At 46.1% G+C, this 23415-nt stretch overlaps 1 protein-coding gene across 1 annotated transcript in view; it reads right to left on the bottom strand.

The window, feature by feature from the left end:
• The window catches only part of LOC144755997 (keratin, type I cytoskeletal 19-like), a 109868-nt gene that overhangs the window by 34069 nt on the left and 52384 nt on the right, over window positions 1-23415 (bottom strand). The window contains exon 2 of the mRNA XM_078645471.1: window positions 10678-10760. Within this exon, the coding sequence (XP_078501597.1) occupies window positions 10678-10760 (83 nt within the window). The remainder of the gene's footprint in view (window positions 1-10677; window positions 10761-23415) is intronic.

The following is a 23415-nucleotide window of genomic DNA, read 5'->3' as shown; positions in this document are numbered from 1 at the left end:
AACCAGAACAGCACAGTGGGATTACCTTGTTGTATCCCCATAGGTGAGGAATGCATTTATTGTTCTCCTTTGTTCATGCTTATCTTATATGGACTTAGGGACTAGTGATAAACCTTGGAGCTTCTTTCTAACTATGCCTTACCTTTTTTTTCCCTTTTTGGAATCTTTTTCGTTTCCCCTTAATTCTTCTGAGTAATGTAAAAAAGGTGCCCCTTTTGCAGTTTTGGAGCTCTCTCATAAAAACTTTAAAAGAAATAAAGTATAATTGTTTAAATTGCTATGATAGTTGCACAAGGTGATGTAAATATGTAACCCATTTGTAGAAATCACATATACTATGTACTGAATGTTATTTATTATTGCAGATGTCGATACAGAAAGCTTTATGTCTTGTGGAGTGAACGTTTGTTCTGTCAAGAGGTCCTGAGGAAGGTGGTCACAAACCCACCGAAACGCGTCGACCTTGCGCATTAGATCACATAACCACACGTGATCCCTCCAACACAGATTGTAGTATGAATGTAGTGTGTATGACAATGAGTGCATGAATGTATTAGAAATGAATATTTAGGTTTCTTTTGCTTGTACGATGTCTATTGATGAATTGCTTTATAAATTTTAAATGTTGTATTGTTAGAACTGTTTTTCTATGAAATGAACGAAGAATTTAAAGAAATGATAAAAAATGAATAAATAAAAAAAAGTTTAAAAATAGTCACTTTTGGAGTCACCTTGTGTATATGAAATAAGTAGATATAAAAGTGTTTTTGTTAATACTTCAAGAGGTCGTGAGGGAATTTGTGTATTTTGATGTTGTTTTCCCCTCTTTCCCTGACCTAGAAAATATCTTTAGAGGGGGTCCCATATTCATGCTAAAGCAATTACTGCAGACGCATGGGTTTTACAGACTATACGCGGATTCAATATAGAATTTTACGATTATACAAAGCAGGCAGGAGCTCCATGCCCTATAGTCTTCTTAATGTCCGATGCGCAGTTGATCGACGAAGAGGTCTCAGAACTACTTCGAAAAGGAGCCATTCGTCGGTCAACTCGACATCCCTCGGGGTTCCTCAGGAACATTTTTCTGGTGGACAAAAACGATGGGGGCAGACGGCCGGTGATCAATCTCACGGAAATCAATGGGTGGCTGATTTATCGGCATTTCAAGATGGAGGATTTATACCTCCTCCGGGATGTCCTCCTACCGCGCGACTGGATGGTGTGGTTGGACCTCAAGGATGCTTACCTTGTGGTGCCCATTCACCCTCCTTACCCTCGGTTTCATCAGTTTATCTAGAAGTATCGGGTATTCGAATTCACAGCCCTTCCGTTCGGGCTTTCTTCAGCCCCATGATGTTTCACAAAGGTGCTTCACCCAGTGGTGGAATTCCTGCGGGGTCAGGGTATCCGGATTATTGTCTATTTTGACGACATCCTGCTGAAGGCCCAATGTCCCGAGAAGGTGAATCTTCAACTTCAGCAGACAATTTCCCTTTTACAAGGACTAGGTTTTGTCATCAACAGAGATAAGTCCGTCCTCGTATTGTGTCAGAGGGTGGTATTCTTGGGTTTTGTCATAGACTCCCTCCAATCCTCTTTAAATCCTCCGTCACGAAAGATGTCCAAGATTTTACATGTTCTGCGGCAGACAATTGTCAAGGCCCAGACTTCCCTGCGGCAGATTGCCAGAGTGGTGGGACTTCTTTCCTCTTCCATTCAGGCAATCTTCCCGGGACCCCTTCATTACTAGACTCTCCAGCGTCTCAAGGCACATCATCTCAGGAAAGGCATGTTGTACGATCAGATGGTTCCTCTCTCGGAGGAGGTAAAGGAAGAGATGTCTTGGTGGCTTACCCATATGGAGGCCTCGAATGGTCGGGCGATCTTCGGGTCAGTCCCGGACCTCGTGATAGAATCCAGCGCCAGCAGATCGGGTTGGGGCGCCCGCTGCGGGGAATTCTCCACAGGCAGTTCCTGGTCGTGAGAAGAGCAGAAATTGCACAACAACTGTTTGGAACTTCTGGCAGGTTCTTTCGCAGTACGCTGCTGGACCTGGGATTAAGCGAGGTCGTGTGTTCTGTTAAAAATAGACAATGTCTCAGTGGTTTGATACATCAACCATCTGGGCAGTCCACGGTCACGAGCCCTGGCGGATCTAGCAAAGGAGTTCTGGGATTACAGTCTGGCCCATCATATATCCGTGACAGCGGAATACTCACTGGGTCAAGTCAATCAGGTGGTGGATTGGCACTCCAGATACCTGCGGGACTCCAGCCAGTGGAGGATGGACGTTCAGGTTTTCCAGTGGCTGAACGATCTGTGGGGTCCTTTCTCAGAGGACATGTTCGCGTCTCGCTTGGATCATCAGCTTCCGCGGTTCTTCAGTTGGAGACCAGACCCTCTGGCAGAGGCCACAGATGCATTCCTCCAGGATTTGAGTCAGGAGAAGCCTTATGCGTTTCCCCCTTTTTCAATGGTGGTGCGAACGGCGGCCCAGATTCGCCGCCAGAATGTGGAGCTGGTGCTGGTGACACCGCTCTGGAGGTACCAAGTCTGGTTCCCGGTTCTTCTGGAACTTTCTTGGGATTCTCCAATCCTACTCCCCCGGTTTTCTCATCTTCTGCTCAATCCGGACCAGGAACCGCATCATCTCATCATTCAGGGCTCTCTCCGCCTCATGGCATGGAGGCTTTCTGGCGACGCTGGTCGCTCCCAGGCCTTTCAAGATCAGCTGAAGACCTTTTATTAAAAGCCTGGGCAGTCAGTACCGCAAATCGCTATAGATCCGCCTGGACTAAGTGGGTGCGTTGGTGTCTTCGATGGGACTTGGATCCCCTGGTCGCGGGCGTCGTTCACATTTTGAATTTTTTGGCAGAACTGGCAACGGATGGCCTAGCGAACCGAACGATTAACGCAGCACGCTCAGCGATTTCAGTGGCTCACCATCCGGTGGAGGGGGCACCGGTTGGGGAACATCCATTTGTTTGTAGACTCTTACGAGGTATTTGTCTTTCTTTCCCTCCAGAACCTCGCTATTCTGTCCTTTGGGACGTCAATGTTGTTCTGAATCTTTTCCTGTTGTGGCAACCCAATGCATATCCGTCTTTAAAGAAACTTTCGGCCAAGTTAGCTATGCTTTTGTGTTTGGTGCCTTGCCATAGAGTGTCAGATGTCCGGGCTTTGGACGTTTCAGCGAGAGTTTTTGTCTAGACGGGGTTACTTTTACGGTGGGACGTCGTACAAAATCTGTGTCAAGGACAATCTCATACCCAGGTTTTGTAGATGTCCCCAAGTTGTGTGTCGTTCACTGCCTGAAGGCATATGAAGATATGACATTAGACATTCGTCCTCAATTGCTAATTGCCTTACAAAAAGCACACAAAGCAGTCTCTTCCACCACCATAGCCAGGTAGGTGTGCTGGGTCATGCAAGAGGCAGGAATAGACACTAAACTATTTGGAGCTCAGTCTGCCAGGGGAGCCATGGCTTCTAAGGCTTTTTCAGTGGGAGCTCATTTAGAGGACTTGATGCGGGCTGCGGATTGGTCCTCAGATTCCACATTTAAGAGGTTTTACTTTAAGCCAGTTGCGGATACCGCTCATTTGGTGGTAAGTAAGCTTTGAAGTAGCGTAATCTGAGCATCCGGTCCTGCCATAGAATCGAAATTTGCCTAGCTTAGGTAACGGTAAGTTTCAATTCTATTAAAGACACGGAGGCGAGGATTATCCCTCCCAGGTCACCTTCGGGTGGGATCCCGTCCGTATGGTAGTAAGTAATCAGGTTTACAATTTTTGCCGAGATGTGTTGTATATTGAAAAAATGATGTTGTAGTCTTGATTCATTATCGTAAGTGTGTAGTTTATTTTACAACGCTTACGCTGTTGTGTTTTCTGTTAGGAAATGACGGTTCAAAACAGGACCAGTAAGAAGTTGGCATAATTTGCGCAAAGAAAGAGGAGGAAGACAGAAGAGGGACATCCTAGCTAACCCTCATGGACACTGTGGAAGGCCTGGAGTTATGGACGGTCATAATTGACTGATGGAAGTTGTAGTTGCATTGGAGCACATTATATGTTTTTTCCTTGTTAAATGCTATTCTTCCTGTGTTTGTGGATATAAGCATTTTGTTGGAGCTTTTCTAAGGCTGCTGTGTTTTGTACTAAGAATAAAGAACGGAGAAAGAAAAGCATAATCCTCGCCTCCGTGTCTTTAATAGAATTCCATGGACAATCTTGTGTGCTTACAAAATCCCATTTCCATACAAATGACGATTATCAAGCCAAACCGATTCAGAGCCTTTAATTTGAAGCACTATGCAAAGAATTTGACAATCTATATATATATATATTTTTATTAGTACTCAAAGTAGATCTGCTACTTTTTCAAAGACCTGGTTACATCACTGAAGTCCAGAAGTCGTTTTTGTAGTCATGTTGGGATCTTATTGTGACCTGACAAGAACTTTCCTACTGTCGTGTGGTTCCTAAGAGTCCCCCAGGACCTGCACGTTTTGGATGACCTAAACTGAGGGCTTGGTGTCCCAACCACTTCTGGACACCCCCACAGAATATGTCAGCTGTTAGACCAACTGGCTCTACAGTGCCACTACCTCCCCCTTGTATTCTACAGTGGTGTAGATAGTCTCTGGCAACCACTGAACATGATAACCCTGATTCCTCAGGGATCGTGGAAAACAGTACAGTACGTTTCGCTCTGACACTCGTGCTTGCTTTCTCTCAGAAAATACACAGGATGGTGATTAGGACGTTTCAATAAGTAATTATTGGTCCAGCGACAGCCTAGTGTACAACATATGTGCTGAGACAATCAGGAGACAGAAGCATACGAAAGAGATGGCTAGTACAAATATAGTAAACAGTAGATACATTTCTGCCATAGTGCTAATAAGATGAACATAAGCAGTTCAAATAAACACAGTAGCACTTGCATATTACTAAAATGCGCGCCCTAAGTAACTTTACTAAAATGTACCTGGCCTTTCCTGATTATGTAGGTGTATGTGTGTATAGCTATGTGTATCTGTAGCCACGAAACCCTGAGGGATGAACCGGCCCCTTAACCTGATGGTTGGGAATGAAGGACCCCGTCTCTGCGTTGAGGATGACAACCTGCAAGGGATATCAGACAGCTGCTTGTCGGAGATTCGGCATGCAGGACCCCCACCTCAGCTTGCAAGGAATTCTCCTCTAATTTTTCGGGGGGAGTGAGTGTCTTTTATACTAAAATGGTCACTCCAGGTTTTTTCTAAAATCAATATGCTTTAGAAACAATGATTGGTGTTATGAAAACAATAATAAATGTTTTAAAAACAATCACCAATGCTTTTCCAAACAAATGTGATCATGCACAGCTGGCTGTTGGCCACGGATAAAAAAAGTGGTGACCCTTATACAGAATAATGCGGTTGCGCCTGGGGACATGTTTATGTACGTCAGGTGCAGGGATTGTGATAGAGTATCGAGAGCCTAGTGTTGAAGAGACAAAAGGAAGGTACTAGGTAAAAGGTCACCTGTTTAGAAACGTCATTGTCGTGTGGATGGGACAAGTATGTAAAAATCGGGTATACATGATGAGACCATCCTAAAAGACATGACACCAACTCCTCATCAAAAGGTCAACAAGGTCAGCTAGATAATGATGAACCTAATGCTATTAAAAAGGCATAAAAATATTTTACAATAAAACATACTAAAAGAACTGAAAAAGCTGGAAAATGTCCATCAGTCATTCTTCCTGAAAAAACATTCAAAAGGTCCTCTAAACTTGTATATATTGCGGTTATTGCACTGAGCACCGTGAAAGCCATGAAGCTCAGTTAGGGCGGAGAAGAAAAATAAAACAAAGTCAGTTCTGACCTTCAATTTGGTAAATGTTTAAAAAGTTCCCAAACGTTTCCCAGCACAGGAAAGGCCAGATTGTTTTAGGAATCCTGTGCTGAAGACTCAACATCTCTGAACATTGTACCCGCAGATGGCAGTCCCTCAAGCGCTCCGTCCATCATCTCCTTGTGTTTGATTTGTTCTCCCTAAGTTGACAGGGTATGCCCAGACGTGGATCCCTTGCTCACTTTGTCACTGGATTCAAGCTGGCCTGGCTGATGAGGGCTGTTAGCCTGAAACCGGTCCCAGGATGCTTGTTTCCAGCCTAGGGAAGACATGGCTGGCAGTTTGGGCTGAACTGTTCCCATGAGGCACAGGGTCAAGACTGATTTGCAAATAGCTGTGTCTGAACTGGGGTGACGCAGTGAGCTAAAGAACGATGATGGGTTCAACCAAGATCTGTGACTGGGGGTGAATGTCTGAAAAGTTTCAGTGCTCCGTCCTTCATCTCCTTGTGTTTGCTTAGTCCCTCAAAAACTTCCAGTGTCATATCCAAGCTACTAGGTAAAAGGTCACCTGTTTAGAATCGTTATTGTTGTGTGGATGGGCCAAGTATGTAATAATGCAGTATACATGATGGGACCATCCTAAAAGACTTGACACTACTTGTGGTTGTGATTAAAACTTCTTGGTTAACAGTTTATCCAACTCTTACCTAACTATAATTAAGATTAATTCTGATGCTAACTTATTTTCTAAAAAAAAACAAAGTATGAGTTAAGACTTTGTAAGATAGTTGGAAGGGAGCCTCAAAGAGATTCCTTTACTACTTGTAATTCTGTCTTGCAACAAGTGAACCATGGTCCACATTGAGCTCTAAATGTTAGTTCTATTGGAATAACATTGGAACACTGTGTTCTACGATGGTAGATATTTTGAGATGAAGAACAGTCTCCACAATCTGTGGAACAGGGATTCTTCACTCTTCGTAATAGCTATCTGTTGCAAAAGCTCACACCATTCTTCTCAGTATATACTGTCATAAGATGTCCACTGAAGTGGTATTTCTTCACAAGTGATAACTCTGGCTGGTCTAATAATTGTGATATTCTAAATTCAAACTTTAAAAAAAATAATTGTGTTAATCTGTATCTGGTTTAATTTTTACACCGCCACCCTTTAGCTAGTCTAGGCATATCTGAATAATTAAACTACCAGGGAGAGTACTCTGTATTAGATCAATGGAAAACATGTAGGTTCAACTTTGTGAATTGTGACTGGCTCCTATAACTTCAGGATCTGCGAATACCTTGATATAGGGGTGGACGGAACTCGCAGAGTTTCACTTCACAGATTTGCGTGGAATTACATAAAAACTCTGCAAGATTCTGCTGAGCTCAGCTAACGATACAATATAAAGGGGTCCCAGTGAACAGAGAGAAAACAACTAACTACTATTTATAATGAATTAAATAAGAACAATAAAGAGAAGTAAGGCACACTGTCATTTAATCACAATGAGCTATGATCATAGTTATTAATACACATTAGCAAAATAGACATCATAGTGCCCCAGGGTAGAATAAGGGGAGGGGTGGGATGGAGTGATAGTGAAAAGGAATTGTGCTTGTGAAACAAAGTGCAAGTACAAAATATCACAATTTGCAATACAAATATTGAACTGGCTTCAGATCCCTGAGCCAGTAAATAGAATAACTAATATTCAAAACAATTTGAAAAACTCATGCACAGGACGCTGCTAATTTATAAGCAATGTAATGGTGGCGTCAGCTGGTGTGAGATAGTAGCCGTCGACGTTTCGGGTCCGTAGATACCGGAAACAAAGGTTTCGGTATCTACCGACCCGGAAGTATTCGTGCGAATCACAGTTACGTCCTTGATAGAAGCTTGAGATGGGATGACCGATTTGTCGGCTACCAGCATAGTCCTTAAAGGTCGGCTAAGTGGGGCAGACATGTTGATTTGGTCATATGAACTGTACCCTCGATCTTACCTGGCACGTGCTTGGGCATTTATTCTGTTGATACAATTGAGATATATGACGACTTTTTATATGTCGTATTGGGCTGCATCTACGAGGTGTATCGATCCTCCTTTATTGATTGACTCGTGTTATTGATGAACATTGATCCATCGACCCATGTGGGAAATTAAAGACCCATATACCGTGAACAACTAGTGTACCCCTGGGTTTCTTCTTGTCCTGATGAAGACCCCAGTGTAAGGTGTGAGTTGCACCTACTGTTGTAGTTTCGGGGTCGAAACGTCGACGGCTACTATCTCACACCAGCTGACGCCACCATTACATTGCTTATAAATTAGCAGCGTCCTGTGCATGAGTTTTTCAAATTGTTTTGAATATTAGTTATTCTATTTACTGGCTCAGGGATCTGAAGCCAGTTCAATATTTGTATTGCAAATTGTGATATTTTGTACTTGCACTTTGTTTCACAAGCACAATTCCTTCTCACTATCACTCCATCCCACCCCTCCCCTTATTCTACCCTGGGGCACTATGATGTCTATTATGCTAATGTGTATTAACAAACTATGATCATAGCTCATTGTGATTAAATGACAGTGTGCCTTACTTCTCTTTATTGTTCTTATTTAATTCATTGTAAATAGTAGTTAGTTGTTTTCTCTCTGTTCACTGGGACCCCTTTATATTGTATCGCATTGTACCCAGTTCCCTAGTGACTTAGCTGGGTTTACCCCCTTATATATATATGAGCTCAGCTAACGGGCTGCTCACTTTGAAATTTAGTGGCAGTAGCGTCGGGGTGGCTCCTCTACTAAGGTGGAGGAGCGTCACCCCACTGGTCTCAGAGCAGGAAAAAGGAAAAATAAAATGATACGAACATCATTATTATCATTTTTATTTTTTGGAGAAATGGGGTTGGGTTAGGGCGGGACTGGTGCCACAGGGAGAGGAGTGGTTAATGTACTTAAGTGTGCATGATGGTTTGGCCTGCAGTCTTGAACCGCTCAAACAGTCATGCACACTTTACATGTTCTCGACCAGGCTGTAATGCACAGCCTGATGGTGAACATGTAATGGCTCCCAGTCCTCCATCTGAACGCCGAACCATGGCACTCAGTCCAATCACAACACTGCATTGAGGTTGAGGTGAGCTGTGGGGTACCCCAAGTGTCCTCCCCCCCCACTTATTCAATATCTATATTCAACCTTTGGTCAGATCCCTTAAGATGATTGAAGTAAACATCTTCAACTACGAGGATGATATGCAACTGCTGTTCGCGATTGACGACAGCGATGCAGCTAGACTGCACTTCCAAAACACCATGCGATTTATCAGGGGATGGATGAATGAGAACCAACTGAAACTTAACTCAGACAAAACTGAGATAGTCCTCACTAAGAGTAAAACAGTATGTTGGAACCTCGGGTGGTGCGCTAGTGAAATGGGTTCCCCTCCCTCTACGAAAAGGGCAGTAAAAAGCTTGGGTGTGGTCATTGACGAGGATCAATCATGTAAACAGCAAATCAGTGCAGTAACCTCGGCATGTTTTCTGCAACAACGCCAGATAAAAAAGAATAGGAAATTCCTAAGAGGCCTTGATCCAAGTTATCCTGGCACTGGTTATGGCCAGACCGGACAACGCGAACACTCTTTATCTGGAACTCCCGTAATCCCTCTTGCGCAAGCTTCAGTTAATTCAAAACCAGACAGCTAGGCTGATAGTTCAGCTTCCAAAAGGGGGATCTATCACACAGGTGACTAGGGACCTACATTGGCTGCCGGTGGCACAGAGATGCAGATTTAAGTCAGGCTGCCCAGTGTTCAAGACTCTGCACTTGAGATGCCCAGGCTTTGTGAAAGCTCACATTGTAAAATATTGTCAGATGAGAGAACTGCGATCATGTCACCTTCACTACTTGGTCACCCCTACCTACAAGAAACACAGAATTGGAGGTCGTAGGTTCTCTATTGCAGCCCCTTGCCTCCGGAACACACTTCGATTGGAAATGAGGCAGGTATCTGTCTACACCAAATTTAGGCAACTTCTACAGACGTAGTTGTTTACACAGGCTTTTATAAATAGTAGGGATCCCTGACTTTTCATTACTTAGAGCCATGAAACCTAACCGGTGATCGTGCGCCCTATAAATAACCAATAACATAACATTGCAGTATTGTGATTGGCTTAGGGGAGCCTGCGTGCTTCCTGCTTCCGGAACTCGTCCGGAAGCAAAGCTGAGGAGTAATGACAGCCGTGAGAAGGTAAGTGTTTTGTTTTTATTTCTATTTTGTTCCCGCTGCCCTTGTTCCCTTCCAGCTACCACTGAGTAATGTGAGCAGTGCTGAAAAATCTGCGTTAATGTCACATGTAGTGCACAAGAGGGCACGTCCATTTAAGCTGATTTTGCTGCCGCTTGCGGCGAAAATCTCCTTGAGAAGCAGCCCTCAGTTCACGGTCGCTCGTGACTGACCCTTACTGTCCACATTAGAAAATGGCATTAGGAGACTCTAAATCTCACTCGCATTTCTGGAGCCTTGAAGGAAAATATTCTGCCATGCAGTGATTGACCAAACTCTACGCTGCAAGATTAGCATGGTTTTTTCCAAATTCCGCTAATTCTCTGGGCGGAATAAAACAGTCCGCCCACCCTTGGCCTGATGCCAGTTTGGCTGATTCTTGTCACTCTCCCTGATCTTACTGGATAAACATAATGTTTGATACTGCTCAAATATTAAATATTCTTTAGTCTCACACCATCCTTTTCTTGGAATTTTGGCATATCTGTGTACAATTCATGGGAATTTATAAATTATATAAATACACTCACTTCTGTTTGAAATCATTAACAGCCAGCTGAGTATTGTCCACCTGAAGAATTGTCCTGTATTTGTTGGCGGTCGATTCAAAAATCTGAAAAGAAGCAGAAAGCAGAGATGAGCAGTACTTTTTGGGAGCATCCAGCAAAACACTTTCATTCAAGCTACAGGTCCAGGTTGGGTATGAGACAGGAAGTCACAATGTGTGGGTGTTTCAGAGCATTAGGTGGTTCCCCAATTATGGGCACTTTAATTTTGGTGGGGGAGCAACCTTGATGAATAACTTGCGTAATGTCTCCCAAGCACTGGATTTTTTCTCCTAATGTATAGGGGACATAGCACAGTTTTTTTGTCTCAGACCAAAATAACTTACATGGCAGTTCAAGTCAGAAAGGCTGTGTGTGTAAATGCGGTTAGAGTGGTTCCCATGTAATAGAAAGATTCCTAGGCAACAAATGACCTGTCGAGAATCAGGTTAAACGTGAGCCCTTGATGGGTAAAGGGAAAGCCTCAATATACTGACAAGTGCCACAATTTTTATATAAAAAATATATATATATTTATTAAAGATATAAACAATACACATCAAATATTCAAAAACATAATTTATAAACAAGAAGGTAGCAGCAACTCATATGATATAACCACCTTAGTTGATTAAAAACATTTCATTAAAAGTATCAAATTACATAGGTACAGTGGTGATCAGAATATTCAACAAGTGAATTTAATGTCGCAATCAATCTCATAGAGGGGTTCCCAACATTGGGTGTTCACTTCAATGCCATTTCCACCAACATTGGGTTTGCCAAAAGGAAGTTTGTGGTGAAGGAGACTCCTGGGACATCAACATTTCCCTGCACTCAAAATGAGAAAAAAAGAAATCCCATGACAACTGCTCCTGAATGGGCCCCTTAGACTGTGCTAAATTAGTGGTAACCTCACAGATTACTCAAACACCAAAACTGAGTGGATCCCATAGATTGTTGAATAATTGACTTTTATATCTTGGGGGCTACAGGTATGCTGCTTCTGGAGTGTAGCCTCTAGATATCTGTGTAAACCTGCTGTAACCTCATCTCCTTGGTTCACACAACACGCCTGGATGACGAGATAGTGAGAGGCCAATACCTCAACTTCTCTAGCTCATCAACTCTACATTGAAGAGATGGCTCTTAAAGGCACTCAAATTGATGCAAATCTATTGATTATGGCAATACCTTTTACTTGTTCTCTCCCCTCTCTCTCTATTTACTCCATCAAACACAACAACTTCTCCCAGGCTGCCATGCTAGCCAATCCCACATCTCTTCTAACCTTCCCAGCATTCTGCACTCTCAACCTCCTACTTCATTGTCTCGCCCAACCTTGCCTTCTTCCCACCCCCAAAACATTCTATCTTATACTCGATCCTATTCTCTCTCTAACTTTAGAAATCCCCCATCCCTCTGCTATAAACAACTCTGCACAAAGAACAATCTAACTTTCCCATATTGTCACTGTTCCACGCATGTCTGCCCCCACTCCAATCTTCCCCATGTTCCTCTGGCCTCCCCTCTCCAATGGATCACCGCGGAGCCCCTCGCTCATAAACAACCTATCTTGTTCCATTATGCTACACCACCTTGCTCGCCCTCACCCTCAACAAAAACTCAGCCAGCCACTCCCTCTCAAGAGTCGACATCACACACACCAACACTACCTACTATGTTACTATGATGTTGTATGACTGCCTACCTTCTCTTCTTGTCTACTGCCACATCATGACCCCATCTCTCGCACACACCACAGCTTCTCTGCAACACCACTCTTCTCGCCCTCACCATCTCTGTTCGCCCCTATTCCAGACCCAGCCATGAATGTAACACCATTGGATGGACACCTTACTCGCATCACCTCCCCCGTTGTCCCCATTCCATTGACTCCTTTGGCATAACCTGCTACAACTTGCAGGTGACGCTTGGGACCCTGTGTACTAAGCAGTTGCAAATTGCATTTCGAAGTTTTGCAACCACTATAATATATTACTTACCAACCTATGTAGTAATGATTTGCAGGATGATCGCAGAATGACTTGTCAATGAAAATTCATTAGGCAGGATGCAATTACCACCATTCATGTGACTGTATTCCAAAACAAAAATAAATACATTTCAAATGCACCGGGTGTCGTATCGTTATGCCTGACCTCTGTCCAGGGACAGGGCAGGCGAGTAGGAAGAGGAGGGGCAGGAAGCGGGTCACCGGAACTAAGGGGAACAAGTTAGTCAGTTGCATGCTGTGAGAGGAAGAATAAAGAAGCATGTACCTCAGCTCCGACTCCTGCGTCTTATTTCAGAGTGGGTTCGCGACAATGGCGACGAGGATGGGATGTCTACACACCCACTAAAGAAACGCAACCCAGCCGTCTGCACGCGGCCCGACCTACGAGTCTGCAGCCCATCACCCGGCAGCGCATAAAGGCGCGAAAAGGCGGAGACCGGCGCCGGGGGCCGCCAAGAGCGAGTGCGCCCCGCTAGAGAGCGGCGCTCACACGAGGACAGCCACGCAGCCAGCCGTCCGTGTACGGCCCGACCAGAAAGCCTGATCCGCCACCCTGCAGTGCGGAGAGCGCAGCACGGAGAGCGCGAAAAAGGCAGAAACCATGGGAGCGATCTCAGGCACCACGCGGTGAAGTCGTCGTGAGAGAGACGCGTCATCCCAAGGGAGAGCAGGCGACAAAGGGGTGAGTCCCGCTCTCGCAGCAAACATATTGCATGACTGTGGAATCACCAGAAGGAACCAAGGCCCGACTGTGCAGCGTCCCGGAAGGCGGCCATTTTGAAGTGAGGCGCCGGCCATTGGATAACCCACGACCTGAGCCCGGCGGCCATTTTGAAGTCAGGCGCCACTCATTTCAGCTTGCAACTTACGCTCTAAAAGAGCGGGAAGTCCCCAACCACCAGAGTTCCAGTCACTGAAGCTCAAGAAGAGCGTGCGCAAGCCCTGATGTCCAATCCTGACACCACCAGCACCTCGGAAGGCAACGCTACAGCAGGCACTCCAGCCCAAGCCAATACAGTCGTGATGCCTCACATGCCCATGGGGGTGCCCTACTTGCGACCACCGGAACCCCTGACACTGACGCCAGGCAACAGCATGGGGCCCGCATGGAAAAGTTGGAGCGAAGACTTCGAGGACTATATGACTGGGTCTCTAGTACAAGACCCCAAGCAGAAACTTATAGCCTTAAGAAACCTGATAGGCAAAGAAATAGCTCAAATCATCAAAGAACTGCCAAATGCAACCACAGCGCAATATGATGAGATAAAGGAAGCCCTCAACAAACGTTTCCTTCACAAGCGTAACGTGGATTACGAACGATACACGTTCAGTCTAGTCACCCAAGAAAAAGAAGAATGCATGAGTGACTTTATTATGCGCATCAAGAAGTTAGCACGTCACTGTGAATTCGACAACTTCAACACAGAAGACGCACTGCGACTCCGCATCATTGATGGTTGCCAATCTGAGTCCCTACGTCGGCGACTCCTGAAGAAACAATATACCCTTGAAGAGATTGAAGAACTAACAAGAATCAATGACCAGGCAGAGGACCATGCGAAACGGATGGAGACGCATAAGTCTGACAGGAAAGAACACGCCCTGCGGATGCAAGCACACAAGATCACCTGACACACGCCGAGCTCCCACAAGTCAAGTAAGCCATCCCGCTACACGACCTCCCGGAGAAACTCATCCAGACAAGAACCACGACGCAACAGTTAGGATAAATCAGCGCCCACGTGCTACAGGTGTGGACAGGACTACCCTCACTCAGGACAATGCCCAGCGATCGGCCAGCAATGCCACCGCTGTGGGAGAGACAATCATTTCGAGATAGCCTGTCAGGCCCAGCAGTCAAAATACAGACCATCGCAATCTCGGCACGTCACGCAGCACCATGCACGCGCTGTGAAAGGGAGAGAAAGATGCTCCTCTAGCTCGTCGAAATCCAGCAATCAATCGACAAGCCCATACCAATCACGAGGCCGATCCGTGAGCACCCACCGATCTCGGAATCAACCGATGAACTCCTACCGCTCACACCAGCCAGCATCCAGCGAATCATCATCACACACACCTATATCTCAGGACAGTGATGAGTACATTTGCATGGTCTCAGACCCTGACCGATTGAAGCGATACCCGAAACTAGACATCAAAATTGGTGATCACCCAGCAAAGTTTGTTCTTGATTCAGGAGCGTCATTAAACTACATCTGCGCACTGGAATATCACAACATGAAACCACGGCCTAAACTAGAGCCAGCAGCTGTCCGTATATTCACATGGATGTCCAGAAAACCGTTGCCTTGCCTGGGCCGGTTTCACACCGTGCTATCGTTTAAGGACCGGAAGATCCCTGCCTACATCCACGTGGTTGAAGGACCAGACCTGGCTGACTGTCTGCTCAGCTTGCCGACGGCTGAACGACTAAAATTAGTGGAACTTCTCTAGATGACTGAAGACGCCCCTGACATTGTAGCAAAGTTCCCGAACCTCTTCAATGGTTTAGTGAAGCTGAATCACTTTAAGGTAAAACTGCACATCGATGAGCGAGTGACACCCGTAGCTCAGCACCATAGGAAAGTGCCCTTCCACTTACAACAAGCTGTAGACGATGAGCTCCAAGATCTTTTGCAAACAGATATCATCGAGCGCACATCAGGACCCACCCCCTGGGTATCGCCAGTCGTGGTGGTTCCTAAAAAGGGACAGGATAACAAGGTACGACTATGCGTGGACATGCGTGCGCCCAACACTGCTATCGAGCGAGAAAGCCACCCGGGCCCGCATATAAGTGACATGATCACGCGCCTCAATGGCGCTACGGTGTTCTCCAAGCTCGACCTTAATAAAGATTATCACCAGCTAGAGCTCCATGACAAGTCGAGGTATATCACAACGTTCACCACGCATCAAGGCCTTTTCCGCTATAAGCGGTTGAACTTTGGCATTTCATCAGCCGCCGAAATTTTCCAAGAGGCCATCCGGCGAGTCATACAAGGCATTCCGAATGCTTTCAATTATAGCGTCAATCTATTAGTCTTTGGGAAAGACCAAACCGAGCATGACACCGCTCTGGACAGAGTATGCCACGCTTTACTGAATGCCAACTTGACGCTCAATGCCAGCAAATGTGAATTTCACAAGGACACCCTGAAGTTCTACGGCCATATCTTCTCCAGGGATGGTATGAAACCCGATCCAGAGAAGGTATCAGCTCTTGCCGACACCCCGACGCCCCAGGATGTGAGTGACCTTCGGTCGTTCCTTGGCATGGCGAGCTACTGCGCGCGTTACATTCGTGACTACGCTACCATCAGCTACCCGCTACGAGAACTCACACGCCAGGGTCAACCCTTCGAATGGTCCAACGCGTGCGAGCGAGCATTCGTCGAGATCAAAGCCGCTGTCGGCTCAGCAATCAACCTCGCCTACTTCGACACAAAGAGGAGAACGGAAATCACAGTCGACGCCAGCCCGGTGGGTCTTGGCGCGATCCTAGCCCAATACCGCGAAGACTCTGACCAGCGTCACATCATTGCGTACGCGAGCCGCAGCCTCACAGACACTGAAAAAGCGTACTCCCAGCGGAGAAGGAAAGTCTAGCAGTGGTGTGGGCATGCAAGCATTTCCACCTGTTTGTCTATGGTAAGCATTTTACAATCGTCACAGACCATCAAGCACTCATCACCATCTTCGGCAATCCCAACGCCAAGATGCCGCCACGTATTGAACGATGGGGTCTGCGTCTCCAGGACTACATATGTACTATCATCCACAAGCCGGGGAAAGCCGAAAACCCAGCCGACTATATGTCACGACACCCTCAACCCATCACTGGTGTCGCTCGCTCCCTGGCTGAAGACCACATACATTTCGTCATTGATGCTGCCTGCCCACCTACAGTCCCGCTGGAAGCCATCCAAGCAGCGTCAGTGCAGGATCCGCTAATACAAAATGTCATGGCTCGCATCCGCACCAACTCATGGCGTCACGTGAAAGACGCGAACCAGGATTCCGGACCACCTCTCCGCGAACTTATAGCGTTTCAACATGTACAAGACGAACTCTCTATCAGCGACAATGGACTACTTCTGAGAGGGGGGAGGATTGTAATTCCTCACAAGCTACGCCAAGGGGTGATCAACCTCGCCCATGAAGGCCATAGAGGCATAAGCGCCACAAAGAAGACTCTGAGGGAACGTATCTGGTTTCCCACGTTAGACCAGATGGTAGAATCAACTTTAAAGGACTGCATGACATGCCAGCTGGTGAGTCGCGAGGAACAACCTGCCCCGCTCCAAATGTCAGAACTACCAGAAGGAGTATGGCAGCAGGTCGCCGTCGACTTCTTTGGACCACTGAGATCAGGACAATACATCATCGTTGTCATGGACGAGTACTCCCGGTTCCCGTTTGCACACATGGTATCATCCACCAGAGCAGCGGTAGTAATTCCAATACTGGACGAAATCTTCGCAGCATGGGGAATCCCACTGCGAGTCAAGTCTGATAACGGGCCCCCATTCAATGGCCGTGAGTTCACAGAGTTCGCGGAACATCTCAATTTTAAACACCAGAAAATTACACCACTATGGCCACAAGCCAACGGCATGGTGGAACGATTTATGGGGACACTAAAAAAGGCAATTCAGCAAGCTGAGCTAACACACCGAGACATTCAGCAAACCTTGAATGAAGTACTGCGGGCATACCACACCGCACAACACTACCAATCAGTGCCCAGCCACTGTGATGCTGGGGAGATCCCCTCGCACTCGGCTACCCATGATGAACAACATGATGCAGCCACGGACTGTAAACGTCGATCATGACACCCTAGCTGAAATCGATCACGGAAAGAAACTCAAGATGAAAATATACGCTGACCGGCGCAGGCGCGCCAGAGACGTTGACATTCAGGAAGGAGACTGGGTGATAGTTCGGAGTGACCGACGAACAAAGGCAGACAGTCGATATCTCGATCACCCCCTCCGAGTGAGCAGACGAAAGGGAACCATGGTCACGGCGAAGGCTGACCCCAAACAAACACCCGAAACATATCGCATTTCAAAAGATGCAATCTCAACAACCACCGTGAGGCCCAATCGATCCGAACCTCCACTGACTCAACGGACCACAGTGACACCAATGACCACGATCGTCAGAGCCCCCTGAGGCTTGCCACCAACCCAGATCGTCACGTCAGGACACCAGAAAAAGAGAGCCGCCCGAAGCGTCAAACAAGAAGGCCAACGCGACTCATTGAAGTAATATGAGAGATGGTGAGACTTTGTACAAAAGGGGGAGGTGTCGTATCGTTATGCCTGACCTCTGTCCAGGGACAGGGCAGGCGAGTAGGAAGAGGAGGGGCAGGAAGCGGGTCACCGGAACTAAGGGGAACAAGTTAGTCAGTTGCATGCTGTGAGAGGAAGAATAAAGAAGCATGTACCTCAGCTCCGACTCCTGCATCTTATTTCAGAGTGGGTTCGCGACACCGGGAGTTCCTCAAAGGATTCGCGGATACTTTTAACAACAAAAAAAACGTTTTCAGTTTTGGAAAAAATCAGGGGAAGGAGACAGTGTTCCCATGGGAACTCCCCTTACTGCCACTTCGATTCCTAAAGGGGAATGGGTCCAAGGGGGATCCTTCCCCTTTGCACATCAGTTAATGTCCCAACCTGGCAGTCGGTAATCAGTTAACGGTTTGCGACCAGAATTACGTTTTCAAACCATGGGTATGTATGTCACTAAACCATACTTTGGAAGGGAAGCCCTTATCACCCCCTCCCAAATTGCAATATGGTCGCTTTTCTAAACACATTTTAGTATTCGGAAAAATACTTCTGATTCACAAATTGGCTGAATTCATATGGAAAAAGGTTTTGTGGTGCCAAATCCTGCGTTCTGTAGAAAAAGAGGCTTTGCCATTGTACAACGGGCTCTTGAATTTTACAGCACTCAATAAGGACAAGAAGGAACAATTGCCTGCACCAGAGGTTTTCATCCAGACAGTAACTACAGCTTCCTTCAGGAACGTAAAACGTACATTGAAGTATGGAATTTGCAACCTTTCTTTAAAGCTTGGAACCTACAGTAGCTCTACCAATGGCAGCTGTAGGGTGTTTCAAAATTTTAAGGAGCTGCCGGTCATCAGGAGCAGGAGCTACATTTGGAATTCATGGAGCTGTGTGAGTATATGTTTGAGTTCTGATCACACAGTGGGGCTGATTACGTCAGGTGGAGTGTATTCCTAGATGGGAAACAGCTCTGTCTGACCACTAATTGGCTGGTGTTCCTCCAATCAGATTTCTTGGCTGCCATCTCTTCTGACCTGATTTATCCCGTCATGAAGATCTGTTGGTGCAGGGAAGCCTTGTTCCTGGTCCCTTTTTCTTTGGCAAGAGGGGAGTTTCCTTTTATCATCTGCACAAAGCGGGAGAATGATGGGAGCGTGGAACCCCTTGGAATGTGGATGATATGTAAAATCCAACATTGTCATTCTGTGTCCACGCACTTGTTTCACTTGTCAAGAAGTCTAACTTATAATAGGTGGAATTGAATAGGACACGTTCCAACGCAAACATTTACAATTCACGCCTTTACCACGCCATTTTTGCATCGCAACATCCATTACAACGCATGATTTTAATACGCATTCCATCACAACGCATTTTTAGAAACTACATTTACAAAGCATTCCATTACAACGCATACCATTACAACGTATACCATTACAATGCATAATACTTTTAGGGCAACAGTAGGGTAAGTGTTGGATAGTGTAGGGGTAAAAAATACTTTTCCCACTCCAGTGACTGCAACAGTAGGGTAAGTGTTGGATAGTGTAGGGGTAAAATGTACTATTCCCACTCCAGTAAGTGCAACAGTAGGGTATGTGTTGGATAGTGTAGGGGTACAAATTACTATGACCACTCCTGTGAGTGCAACAGTAGGGTAAGTATTGTATAGTGTGGGGGTAAAAATACTCTTCCCCATTACTTACCTTATAATGCATTGTAATGGCATGGGTTGTAGTGACACGTGTTGAATTACCATGCATTGTAGTGTCATGCATTGTAATGCCTGCGTTGTAAGGGCATGCGATGTAAAGACAGTTGCGTTGTAATGACTGCATTGTAAATGTAGTGCGTTGTAATGACTGTATTGTAATGGTTGTTTCCCGGTGGAATTCCATGCAGATGTACCACTCAGCCACTTGCATTCTCCACCTAATTCATAACCCGCACACAAGAGTATTAACTATGTCCACTGGAGAGATAACAAAGTAAAAGGTGATTGCTGAGGGTGTAAATTAGGGCAACAGGTCCAAAGATTTAACAGGATACCAAAGATCCAGAAGTCGAAGTGGGCACGTTCTGCTGGGGTCGACGTTCTTAAGTTGTGTTTACCTTTAACAAAAAAATTCACCTACTTTTTGGTAAAAAATTATCCTTCTGAACTGTTCATAACAACCATAGCTGCTTCAGGTTAAAAGGAAATGAGGAGGTTACCTACACTGTGGAGATTAGTTTAAATTGCATTTCCATTTGTTCATCATTGAAGATGGGTCCATATTATTCATGCAGTTACCTCTAAGCTAAAGTCCAACAATATAGTTACAGAATATTGCTTTCTTTTACCTATGCGTCTTACTCCACTCCACACTTAGGGGGTCATTAGGATCGCGGACGTACTTGAGTCCGTCCGCGACCCCAGAGTAGGAGGGAACGTCCGCATGGGCTGCGGCGTTCCCTCCGTGCAGATTAGGATGTGACCGCCAGGGTGGCGGTCACATCCTCTATCTTTAACATTGCGACAGGTGCAGCTTCAAGCTGCACCCGCCGCAATGTTAAAAATGCATGCACCGCATTTGCGTGCACAAAGCGGCAGGCACCGCGCGGTGCCTGCTGCTTTGTTCATGCAAATGCAGGGGGGTACCATAGGTACCCCCCATGTGCACCCCCCACGCCCCTACACCCAGGGGGCCCGCAACGGGCCCCCGAAGTGAAGGTCCGTATGATTTTCCACGGCGGAAAGCCGCCGCGGAAAAGCCTAATATGGCTGGCGGTGTCTGATAGACACCGCCAGCCATGTTATAGCTTTTCCGCCGCGGTTGTAAGCCAACCGCGGCGGAAAAGCGGCGGACTGAAACCAGGACCCACCAGCCATCCTAATGTGGCGGTGGGTCTTTGGTGGGTCCGCAGAGGATTTTCCGCAGCCACCGGGCCGGCGGTGGCTTCCGCCGGCCCGGAGGATGCGGAAAATCCTCCATCATAATGTGCCCCTTAATGTCTGTCTGGCCCCCCCACCCCCACCCTCCATGTGTGCTCAGGATAACAGTTCCCATACTTTTTTAACAGACTTTCACCTCTGGCAACGTCACTTGCTGGACACCATAGAGCGCCCTGGCTGTCCCTGTTTGGTGGAAACCCATGATCTCTGACATACTTGTTTCAATGTAGCTACGTATGTCTTCTGGCTTCTGCTCCATGATAGAAGCACATGCCTGATCCTCATGCGCATCGCTTCCACTGACATATAGCCCGTCGACCACACACACACACATGAAGACCAAACTGACAGCCCCCACAATTATTCAATAACCAAACGCCCTGCCTACCTGGCCTTCACAACAACCCCTCGCTTTGTTGTGCTTCTGCACCGCTCAGCAGTGCATGTGGAGCAACCTCCGGTACAAGCTATGGGAGTGATGCTGAGAGACTGTTTGCCATAAGATGCGATGGCAACAGACATGACGCTAAACAATGCAGTGTCATGGTCTGCTAAAATATGTGACGCACCCAATACAATTAAGTAACAGAGATTACACGTGTTTCCTTGGAATGGGGAACAACAGGCTGACCAGGCAATACCGGGTCCATTGCTGCATGTTCTTCCACATTCCAGAGGAAGCATGGGGGCAAAACCTTCAGCTTGGAGCAGATCGTAAATGGGCGAGGGGCTTTTGTTTGCAGCGGAAGAGGGCGGCGTGAAGACAGATTATTTTTCTTCATCTGAGGGGAGTTTCTTCTGCTCTGTAAATGCTGAAGTAACTGGGGCGCCAAGGCTGGTATCTCCAGAACCGGGCCAGAAAATATCACGCATGGAGCTTCCAGGCTCACTAGTTCCTGGATCTGTGACATTAGCAAACCAAGAATGGCCCCATTGGCATCCCTCAGGGACACCATCCTGGACACTCGTAATGGAAGCCTAAGGAACGTTTTGTTTTAATAAATATCCGTTGCCTGCACCAAACACTATAGTGGTGACCAACTTGTATCTTACAAATAGATGGCATATGATACTGTGCTAAGTGATGTGATGAGTTTCTAAACTATGTGATGTGAGGCTGTTAAGAGATCAGATGTGACAGTATGCATTGAGACCTAATGTGGTAGTATGCTAAAAGGTGATCCTATGTGAAGTGATACACTGCTAAGAGATGTTATGTCATGCCTTATTATGAAATGTGATGCAATGCAATGCTAATTTTAAGGGATGGAATTTTGCAGTGGGGGCTGCTACCAAAGGGTGGTGGGGGAATAATAAAAATTAAATAGAAAAGACCTACCTAACTCTGCCGGCCACCTTGGTGCTCCTCTGCTGGCCACCTCGGTGCTCCTTTGCCACGCAGGACACAGAACAGGCTCCCAGACTCCCCCACCCAATCCCGAAGCTGCTCTCATGCTATACCAAGCATGAGAGAAGCACCGGGATTGGACTGAGGGGGCTGGTATGACACTTTCTCAGGCACAGGGAGTCTGTGCCGTTTCTCCAACCGGCTGTGGAATACAGCTGGGGTGGAAAAACCAAGTGCGCCAGTGAGTTTGGTCATCCTAAGGCAGCTGGCCAAACCGACACGCGCACTTACAGTGCCCACCACTAGTCCTACCGGCCAAGGTCCGTCCCCACCCTAAGTGGCATTGGCTCAGTCAGTAAAATAAAATGATAATAAAGTATTTTCTTATCATTTTATTTTTGCTGGCTTGCAGTGGGGCGACACTCCTGCGTCACTACGGAGGATCCGCCCCTGGGTATCTGATGCCATTTGTACTAGATGTGATGTAATGTAATGCAATGCTGTGATGCCCTTGGCCTGATTACAAGTTGCACACTCCTGGCGTAACAGTAAAAACACATCTGATTCGTATATCACTGTGCTGTAAATCTGAACCAGGACCTTTCAATTACAAATAAAACCCCAAGGGATGGGGGATAATCTTGTGGGACCAATTTGCCAGTCATAAAGACACACCAAATTCCTAATCCCATGGGTTTTTACCCCCTATTTTGAGCAGAATTGGAGTTTAATGTGATGTTATGATATGATGTAATGCTATTTCAGGCGTGATTTGATGCTCACAAATATGATACGATGCTCTGCTGGAGATATCATGTGATCTGATATGATGCTATGCAAAGAGATGTCTTTCAATGTTGTGATAAGAGATGTGATGTGATATGATGTGATGTGATGGTATTCTCTGTTAAATTATGTAAAATAATTTTACATATTTGTCATATAAATATCTATGGGATTGATCCTTTACATGGAACCCACTCCTACATACCACCAATGCATGCAATTCTTGCTTAGGCTTGAATGAAGATAATGATTTTAACTTGTACACATTTGCATCACTTAAGTAATTATTATTTATTAAGCCTATGATATATGTCTATTTTAAAGTCTCTTC

The sequence above is a fragment of the Lissotriton helveticus genome, chromosome 5_1, assembly GCF_964261635.1.
Source record: "Lissotriton helveticus chromosome 5_1, aLisHel1.1, whole genome shotgun sequence".
NCBI classification, from domain to species: domain Eukaryota; kingdom Metazoa; phylum Chordata; class Amphibia; order Caudata; family Salamandridae; genus Lissotriton; species Lissotriton helveticus.
The sequence above is the reverse complement of the archived record's forward strand: the minus strand, read 5'-3'. Positions and strand labels throughout refer to the sequence as shown.